The following is a 10,340-nucleotide window of genomic DNA, read 5'->3' as shown; positions in this document are numbered from 1 at the left end:
GCCCCCTCTTAGAGCACGAGAAGTTTCGAGGCCAATGGAGCAAGAGGACCAGCACTTCCTACACAAACCGGACACGTTCCCTCTTAATACCCAGATACTAGCTCGGAGACGGTGCGGTTTACAAGCGGCCTCAAGGGAGGCTTACTCGAAACGCGTCCAAAATTTTACCACACCCTACAGAGGCCCTGTGATGACACTGTGCCAGATCCCAAGCAATCCTACCATCATACGGTTTTCCGAGGATTTCAACGATTGCATCATGAATGACACCGAGGTACTTTTGGTAACCCGGTGGCAGGGCATTGCCCCTCCCTTGTCTGTGCAAGGCGTAGGCATGCCACAAGGACATCACAAATGATTCCCCGTGCCGCTACCCGGCATGATTTTATGTGCCACCTTGCTGATCTGCAATTTCCGGCGATGAAACCCTAGCAGAGCAATAAATTTCTCGAACATTGCGCGCGTCCCCAAAAAATGCGAGGCCGTGGCACGTGCCATGCGGATTGCCCCCTCTTAGAGGACGAGAAGTTCGAGGCCAACGGAGCAACATGACCAACACTTCCTCAAACCGGACACATTCCCTCTCGATATCCAGATACTAGCTCGGAGACGGTGTGGTTTACAAGCGGCCTTAGGGGAGGCTTACTCGAAACGCGTCCAAACTTTTACCACACCTTATAGAGGCCATGTGATGACACCGTGCCAGATCCCGAGCAATCCTACCATCGACATCACAAATAGTCCATCTCCTTAACAAGGGTGTAATGAATACCGAAGCTTACTGCATCTGGACTATCCCACTGTCCGAAAAAATACATCAGTCATCCATGCTCTCCAGTTGAAGAATATACACGATGAATACAGTCTAACAGATGATAAATCATATTCATCTTGCACATCCTCTAACTAGAGTGCAAGGAAGCCCCACGCTTGTAACAATCTAATAGATGAAGGTATTTAAGCAGGTGCAGGACTTGCTCGAGGGGCGAGGTGGGACTAAACTTTAATGATGGCCTTATCTTTACCGAGAGCCACTCTCGGTAACTGCTCGTTTACCGAGAGCCACTCTCGGGTAACAGCCACTAGAAGATTCATAGTTACTGTATGACTCTTAGTAATGAGAGAAGACCGAAGCTTACTGTGGTTGGACTATTGAACTATTTAAATATGTCATTTTACTAGTCGGCAGGCAAGGTGGGACTAAATCTTTGCCGAGCGCCACTGTCGGCAAAGAGTTGCAACCATAACCGTGCCGTTAGTCGTCGCCGAATGTTCCACGTGGCAAATTTTTGCCGTGTGTGGCCGGATGGCCCTTGGCAAATAGTGTCTTTGCCGAGTATAGCATGTTTGACGAGCAATACTGTCGGCATTGTCGTGTGTTTGCCGACTTACTCCCTTTGCCGAGTGCCACTCTCGGCGTTCTTTACTTTGCCGAGTGCCCGTGTTTTGACTCTCGGCGAAGACGCCGACACCCGGTGTATACGAAAATTCTAGTAGTGATATAAGGGCGTGGCTACTCTCATTCAACTGAGACTTAACCATGTCTCAGTCAAGTGCTATAGTACAAGAAGAAAAAGAAAAAAATTGAAAATCTTTTTTACACAAATCTTCATGCAAGATTAAAAGAATATAACATTCACTGAGACATAACAAAGTCTGAGTGGACCGAGACTTAGCAAAACTGTATATATAAAGAAGGATGTACATTATTTCAGGCATTGAAGACGCACCAATGATGAATGTACCACGTGACACATGGTAAACAATTTAAACAATTCAAAGAAAAATGATGAATGTCGATTCATATCAAATGATGAATTTTCTTTTCGGTCAAATGTAGATATGATCCTGCGGTTTGGCAGCAGCAACTTGTAGGTACGGTACATGTACTATACGCAGGTCTAGCAGTTGTGGTGGTTGCATGTGGACATGATGGGCGGCGCGGCGAACGGGCCATCCAGCACCCCGCGGGCCATGATCTTGTACGCGGCCTCTGTCATGTGCAGGCCGTCAAACGACACGTACGTCGACGGGTCCGTGCACGGCACCGCCGCCGGCCCGGCATTCAAGACGGGGTAGCACGCCTTCAGCACCGTCTCCACGGCGAACCCGTTCTCCGCCGGCTTGGTGATGAGGGTGAGCACGTCGTCGTAGGTGTCGACGTAGGTGATGGACACGCCGGGATGGTCGCGGCGGAGCTCCTCGAGCTTGGCTTTCAGCATGCGGTTGTGGACGAGGACAAGGTCGTTGAGCCACCGGAGGCAGCCCGTGGCAGGGTCGCGGTCGTCGCCGGGGAAGAGGAAGAGGAACTGCGGGGTGCACCCCAGCGGGAAGATGCCCGGCACGTACATGGTCTTGGCGCCCAGCTCGATCAAGGCCTCTATGGAGAGAGCGATGGACCTGATGACCTGGGGCACGATGGGCCTGACCCATTCGACTGTTTTGTTTTGGAAGAAGGGGTGGTTGTAGTCGTTGGCGCCGATCTCTCCCACCAGGAACAGCGAGCTCGCCATCACCTCCTTCCGCTCTGCGTGAGCATGTCCGAGATGGTGTGGTTAGAAGAGTAATATTCATGCTCGGTGCGTTTGCGTAGCCATGGCGCATGCATATATATGCCATAGATTTTGTTCTACCTTGGTCCGTGGAGGCGAGCGCGGCAAGCACTTTCTTGAACAAGCCGATCTGGACGTCGAGGGAGTAGGGGGGGATCGGTGGGAACTGGTCAACGCTGAGGTTCTTTTTAATGAAGAACTCCTGGCTCAACGCCGTGGCGGCCGCCACCGCGAAATTGGCGCCGTACCGGAACTCCTCCGCCGGCGACTTCCCTGCCGCCGCTTGCAGGTACGCCGGCCAGTACGGGAACCCCAGCCTCTCCACTGCACGTACGTAGTACCAATTTTCATGCATGTACGCATATTCATTATTCATTATTCATTATGTATCGTACATTAAGATGGGCAGTAATTAAGCACGCCTCGTCTGTCGTCGTCATGGAACGGAAGTACTTACCGATGAAGTCGACGACGAGGCGGCCGTCGGACCAGCGGCCGGTGGGGCGTCCGAAGAAGGTCTCGCCGTATGGCAACGCCAGGACGGGGCCCGACGCATTGGCGTAGTGGACGATGAAATTGCCGGTGTCGATCAGAGAGTCGCCGAAGCTGAACATACGCTTGTAGCAGCTGCTCCGGTTTGCCGGCGCAGGTGACGCCGACGCTGTCGTGGCCACAGACAGCGCAAGGAACGCGGCCACCACGAACTGCAGAGGCAGAGTCGATACCTCCGCCATTGTGGTGGTGGATAGAAAGTAATGGTTTGATCTCGAGCTAGCTAGCCTCACCCAATTCTGCCCTTCAAGCCGTACTTGCAGCTGGAGCTATATATGATGTGATACGCACGCAGCTATCTTATCTCCGTGATTGTTTGAAAATAAGTTCCAACAATAATGTGGTACTGGTAGGAGATAACAGCTAGGAAAACGAAACTCGTGGCAAACGAGGCAATGGAGTAACGAGATTTGACTTTGAGGAATTGAGCGATCGACTGTTGCCGCAGTTGACTTGTACACAACTTGCATAGTACACTAGGGACGTGTTTGATTACATTGAGCCGGTTTGAGGGGATGTAGGCAAAAAGACAGATCCACATAGTTTAGTTGCATGCATGCCCCTAATTGCATAAGACAATCATTTTCGACCCGGCGTTTGGTTGTTCGTGGACCATGACGTGGATTTGCCGCCCACAAGGCACCACGGGCTGCGGATACGTCCGATGCCATGGCCATCACTTTCGGGAGACCTTGCAGATGGCAGGGAGGTACGACCCATCCCTTGGCCTTCGTTCCCTGTGAAGAAGTTTATGGAGCATCCATTCCAGTTTGTCCAATTGCTTAATATGACTAGTAGCACCTTTCATGTGGAATCATGTCATGCTGGAGAACTTGTGGACAATCACAATGTACACTGCATCCAGATACCCTCTATCGAGCCCTTGTGCTTATGGTCTTTGCAACAGAACAATGTTGGTTCCTGTCACCGTAAGCATGCCAAGCTATTTTCTTACAATAAACAGTGGCCTTTGGAATGGGGTACATGCACTATTATTCTTGCTCTTAGAACGCATCATTCTGGTCTTGCTCCTATGGCTGTACATCATTTTCGGCGTGCGAAGAAACACAGTGCTTGGAACTGGATGAGCGGTTTTGGTTTTCAGTTAATACAGTGTGAGCCAGTGCTATCTTTTGATCTAGCTAACAACACTGAACAAGGACAGCTCACCTTCTTGGTTTCCGCTGAGTCAAGCAAATGTTGTGAGGCTGGGTCAAAGAGAGTGAAATTCAACACTCTGTCTGTTTTCCCTAATTGCTCTAAACAATTCCAATGGAAAGTTGCATAGCCACTTAGTTCCAAGAGGAAAACATCTGCTAGCAGGCCTTGTCTTATGCCATGGCCGTCATTTGCTTGCTCTCCTGAAGAAGTGATTCTGAAGCATACAGGGCTGCTACCGCTGGTTACATATGCGATGCAGTATTTATCTCATGATCTGAAATCTTGAAGAGCATCCTTGAGGTATTTGCCAAGTGTGCGACTGAAACCATGTACTTTTTTTTAGAAAAGGAGGATGACCCCGACCTCTGCATCTGGGAGATGCATACGGCCACTTTATTAATTATTCTCGAGGACCTTACAAAGTATCACAACAATGTGCCTGAATCCACCATCTTGGCAACATATCCCGCTACTCCTATCCAAAATGATGAAGGGGTGCTAGCTGGGCCACTACCCAAACCACTCACCTAATCCTAACATCAAAAGCCGGAAGCCGAAACTCATTCGGAGGCCCCAGCCGAGCCACATACCGGGTCTGTGGCACAATCCGGTCAGACGCACTCGTGTGTCGTCGCCGCCATCTTCCACAGGTCTTCAGATCATATTGAGGTTTCTACCTTGTCTGGCCACTCAGCCATCGACGTCACCATGACGCCAGACAGCAACCTCCTCCTGCGCGAGCCCATCTCCGCACATCGGACGCCGAGTATCCACAGCGCCATGCCATCGATCTCTGCCGCCATCAAAGTGTGAGATGAAACACCGCTCCACCATCCCTCCAGCCAGCACTTGCTCCAAGACGATGCCCCTAGAAGGGTAAGCGATAGAACGCTATCATCATCCGATCCGGAAGACCCAGATCTAGGGTTTCCCCCTGAGCACCCCGAACCTGATGGCTCAGACTGTCGACGATGCCTCGACCACCGGCAGTAGCTCCACCAGACGAGCGTCGCCTACGTCGCCGCAGCCTCCAAGATGAAGCTGACCAGAATGCATGTGTCGACACCAAACCACCGCCACTTCCACCGCGACTTGAGCAGCCCCCGAGCAACACCTTCAGGAAGGAGCACGGCACCGTGGTGTCGTCGTCGCTTGGAACCGGAGGTTCTGAGGTTTTCACCTGAGCTCGTGGGAGGGGTCGAAGGAAGGAGGTCCTCTCCGAAGCCTCCAACAAGGGAAGCAACACCCAAAGGCACTGCCATCGGAGTGGCCGCCACGCCGGCCAAGAGATTCCCCCGGAACCCTTCCAGCTACCGGATCTGCAAGGCCAGCACCAAGAACGGTGACCAAAGCCACCAAGGGCCGGATCCGCTGCAGATCGGAGTAGATCGGGGTCGAGGACGAACATCACCATGGCCACCAACATCCAGCGAGGAACCGCCGCCGCAGCCGAAGCCCACCACCTCCCCGCCATCCACATGGCCAGGGAATTGGTCCACCTGTCCACGCCGGCGCCGCTCGCCGCCAAGCTGCGCCGCGTGCCACCAGCCATGGCCGCCGCCATGGATCCGAGCCGCAGGCGGGCCGACAGCCGCGGGGCCCCGTGGGCACACCAGATCTGGGCCGCCAGAGCCACGGCGCGGCATCCAGGCGCCAGATCCGGATCCCCGGCGCGCGAGCATGGCGCCTCCCAGCGCAGCCAAGCCCGCCACAGCGCGCGCCCTCGACGCCATAGCCGCGTGGGCTGGAGACATCGAGCGCCCACGGCTCCTACGCCGTGACCATGGCGTGCCGAGCAGCGCCAGCCCGCACACAGCCACACGCCGTAGCACCTCGCGCCTGCCTCGTTCGCTTGGCGCAGCTGCCCCGCGCAGCCCACCTCGCGAGCTAGAGAGGAAGAGCCCGCCGCCGCTGACACCACACGGGCTTTGCCCGGGCGGCACTCGCCGGCGGCGGCGAGGGAGGAGGGGGGATTGGTGGTGGCGGTGCCCGACGGCCAGGGTTAGCGCCCGGGCCGCTCGCGGGGAGCGACACGGGGCTCGCGACTCCTCCCCTCCTAAAATGGGGGAGAATTTCATTTTCCCGGGCTCTGCATCAACTAGGGATGCATACGGCCAATTTAGTATGAGTACCAAGATAAACATGGTCCTCAGAAATGTTTTAAATGAGTATCAAGATATTTTTTAATGAGTGGTTCCACCACACACCAAACTTGATCCTCAATAAATGGGGGAAAACCCCTGTGCATCACCTGTCAATTCTAGGAATTGAACTCGGGTCGTTAGGCTGCACAACAGCATGCCCAACCACTGAGCCAAGGCTCTCTTTGCAAACCACGTACTTATGAGAAGTTTTCTTGTTGGATCCCCATGGCGCCGAGAGATACGCCTGTCCCGAGTCAGCCAATAATGCAATTTATGGGTGATCTGAACCTGGGTGTTGTGGTGATGATGCGGTGCTTGGTTCTACTATCTTCGGCTGACATTGATTATGAGCTGTGGCGTCAACCAGATCAAACAAAAGATTGTGGTATGCTTGTGAAGTTCAGAATATTGCATATTTTTCTAGTTCCTTCAGTCAAGCTGCAACCATGGCCTTCCTGCAGATATACATTCACACATTTTGAGCAGCAGTTCTTTCCCCAGTTACCTTTTCCTAGGACTGACAAAATGCTAAACACAAGGCGGCATAGGAACATTTCAGTATGTTTACATCAAGAAGAATTTAGCGGTACTGGCCATTGTGATACAGATGGCAATTCTCATCCATATGGCCTATACATGGTAGCAGGCTGCTATGACGCTGGTCATCTGGTTTTGTATCCTTGCCAACCATCTCACACAGACTTCGTAGTGGTTCTGACCATGGCACCACATCGCTTCAAAAATATCTATGGCCTATGCAGTTTCAGCGACAGTCCGACAAGGAAGCTTCCAGAATTTGATGTATATAGAGCTATACTGTGTGAGCTTATGCTAGTTCTGGACCAGCACCTAGACATTTTGAATTCAGGGCTTGATGTTTCTAACAATTGGTGCTCTCTGTTGTGGCTCAATTCAGATTATATTCTCAATTATGATATGGATGTGATTGGATCTGACTGGGGCATCTACCTGTTGGACATATCTTGGGATCCTGGAGGGATGGCATGGCCGTTGTTATCCAAATTGGCTCGGGGAGTGGTCTTCGAGGGAGAAAGGTGTGTCATCATCTTAACTGCGGCCTACCTTGGTCACAACTACTGCTTCGACCTCGTCGAAATCTACCCCAGCTTCGGCTACCACCGTGACTACGACCGCTTATTCGAGCTCGTTCAAGTCCACCTCAGCAATGGTTACTACTGCGACAACTACCCTGACGACCCCAACATGATTGATGATCTTCAAGCACCATGGGATCCTGGCGAGCTCTTCAGGACAGCAGCTTGGGGGCAAGCCGCATTTCAAGGAGGGGGGATGTTAGGAGCCCTCCTAACCGGTGCACATACATGGGCTGGCCCGTGGACAGCATATGGGCTGGGCTGGGTTGTGCACACGTTGAAGCGTTGCTGGCTATAGGTAAGTGGAGAGGAGGCAACGAGGAGGGTATCCAGTGGATCAACGAAACCCGGCGGCGGCGGCTCTTCTCCTACCTCCAGCTCTCTCCCTTCCTCTTTCCCAGTTCCTTGTAATGGCTACTCTGTAATCAAATCCTCTATGTGTAGTGAGTAATCAAGAGATCAAAAATGAGGCATCGAGCTCCTGCACGCCGTCCTTGGAATCGATGTCGGTGGTGGACGCCCCGGAAGGAACGACCTCCTCGGCGATGCCGAAGGTGCCCGTGCTGATGGAGTGAGTTGGCCGTACAGCTGCGAGCTGCTCAACCTCATTGTCATTGAGGTCGACCGCGGGCTTGAGGAGATTGGTGGTGACCTTGTTGACGCTGTTGGTGGCGATAACTTGGTTCGAGCCATCCGTCGAACAGCTGATGTGCGCTATTGTGATGCAGGCAGGGGGTGCCCCGTGGATGACTTCGAGGACCTCCTGGGCCTTGGTGGTGGAGGGGACGCCGGGCAAGACGGCGTGCTCGGTGACGACTTCTGGAATTGCCGCCACCAATGTGTACTCGTCCGTGCCCGCGACGGGGACACAGTAGTCCCTGTTCAGGGAAGACTTGGGCGATGTATCATGGACATGAGGCGGTGTGCTGGTGCTGGCTGCCACAGGGATGTTGACGGACCCGACGGACTTGCCGTCATGACTAGAGATGGCCGTGGTGGAGTTGTTGAGGTCGATGACAGTGTCACGGTTGTCCTTGACGACGGTGGGTGAAGGAGACGCTGGGGCCGGCAACACGTCGAGTGTAGCGCACCACATCTGCAGGCGGCAACACCGGTAGTAGATGCAGCGGCCATCCCAGTACGCGAACGCGTGCGCCGGCGCGTGCGCCGAAGTGAATCGGACGTCCGCGGCTACACAAGGCTCTCCATCCTCTGATTTTGTTTGGGGATACACCACCAACTGCTCTACACCAAAAGGAGCGAAGAGGGAATACAATACATCAGTAGTGATAGGGTAAATCGCTTGCTCCACCACCATGCTGAAAACTTGATCTGAGGACATTTGGTGGCTAGTCATTTTGTCGAACAGGAAGAAGGCGATGACTGGTGGAAAAAAACTGGAGCGGAAAGGATGGTGGACTGGCTCTGAATACCAGATGTTAGGGACACACTAAGGATCTCTTGATTACTCACTACACATAGAGGATTTGATTACAGAGTAGCCATTACAAGGAACTGGGAAAGAGGAAGGGAGAGAGCTGTAGGCAGGAGAAGAGCCGCCGCCATCGGGTTTCGTTGATCCACTGGATACCCTCCTCGTTGCTTCCTCTCCACTTACTTATAGCCAGCAACGCTTCAACGTGTGCACAGCCCAGCCCAGCCCATATGCTGTCCACGGGCCAGCCCAAGTATGTGCACCGGTTAGGAGGGCTCCTAACACTGCGTTGCATTAGACGCACATATGACATGGTGTTTGGTTGCAACCTGCATAAGGTGTTGTCACCACTTCTAAGAGCATCTCTAACAACCGCGTTAAACAAGCACTGCGCCGCAAATATGGCCATTTTAGCGCGCGCGCAACCCGACAGGTGGCTCCAGCGGGCGCGCAATAACCGCGCTCGCGGTATAAGGAGTTTGGCGCACGGTCGGATTCGCTATCTCGCGCGGTGTATTTGGGGCGCCCGCTTCCCTGCGCGACACACTCGAGCGCTCGCGCCGCACTCTCTCCTCTCCGCCTCCTACGCCCCGCGCGCGCCGGCGCCGGCGAAGTGCACCCATGGCCGCACGCGCCGGCACCCCGCTCACCCCATCATACAACCGCGACCCTCCACCCTGCCGCCGCCGCCGCCGCCGGAAACCCTAGCGCGGGGAGCATTGGCCTCGCCACCGTCGGAGCTCCGCCGAGCATCGGCCTCGCGCGCAGCATCTTCTTGCCGTCGCGGATGACCACGGCGACGGGTGGCGTCGCGCCGGTGCCATCCCGTGCCGTCGCCGCCCCCTCGAAACTCCCCAATGCGGTGCGGCCGAAGAAGGGCAAGACATCCGCGAAGAAGAACAAGGTGGCAGACGGCTCCGACAGCTCGAAGGCGAGGGGAAAGAAGTTTGCAGGGCATTTCACGGGCGCGGCGGCTACCGAAGCGCCGGCGAGCTCACTCGTTGAGCCAGCCGCCGACGCGCACAACATGTTTGACGAAATGCCCCCAAGGTAGAACTTTTTTCCAACTCGGAGGTACCATGAGCGGCTTAGGTGCCATGGGAGGCATCGGTGCATCTCCGTCCGCCATGGGAGGCATGGGTGGCTTTGGAGCACCCCCGATGCTATGGCCGCCATGGGAGGCATGAGTTTTGCTTCTCTCATGGGAGGCATGGGTGCACCTCCGGCCGCCATGGGCGGAATGTCTTTCGATGTGCCTCCTCACACACATTCCCATGAGGATGCCGTTGAAGATCTTGCCAACACCGTCGGAGCTTCACGTGATGCGGTGCGTGATGAGGAGAGGAAGGAAGATTCATCTTCGGAGGCGGAAGAATCGTCT

General features: G+C 54.3%; 1 protein-coding gene and 1 pseudogene across 1 annotated transcript; one reads left to right on the top strand and one right to left on the bottom strand.

Annotated features, from left to right (window-relative positions):
- Positions 1 to 1,792: 1,792 nt before the first annotated feature.
- On the bottom strand, positions 1,793 to 3,351 carry LOC123040895 (sinapine esterase). Its single transcript, XM_044463620.1, has 3 exons — positions 3,010 to 3,351; positions 2,634 to 2,876; positions 1,793 to 2,527 (listed from the first exon to the last, which is right to left on the bottom strand). Exons 1-3 carry the CDS (start codon positions 3,284 to 3,286, stop codon positions 1,902 to 1,904), a joined length of 1,146 nt encoding a protein of 381 aa, XP_044319555.1. The 5' UTR covers positions 3,287 to 3,351; the 3' UTR covers positions 1,793 to 1,901.
- Positions 3,352 to 3,499: 148 nt separating this feature from the next.
- On the top strand, positions 3,500 to 7,935 carry LOC123039130 (uncharacterized; annotated as a pseudogene).
- The last annotated feature ends 2,405 nt before the right edge of the window (positions 7,936 to 10,340 follow it).

Source organism: Triticum aestivum, chromosome 2B (assembly GCF_018294505.1).
Source record: "Triticum aestivum cultivar Chinese Spring chromosome 2B, IWGSC CS RefSeq v2.1, whole genome shotgun sequence".
In the NCBI taxonomy this organism is placed as follows: Eukaryota; Viridiplantae; Streptophyta; class Magnoliopsida; order Poales; family Poaceae; genus Triticum; species Triticum aestivum.
This window is presented reverse-complemented; position numbering and strand designations above follow the sequence as displayed.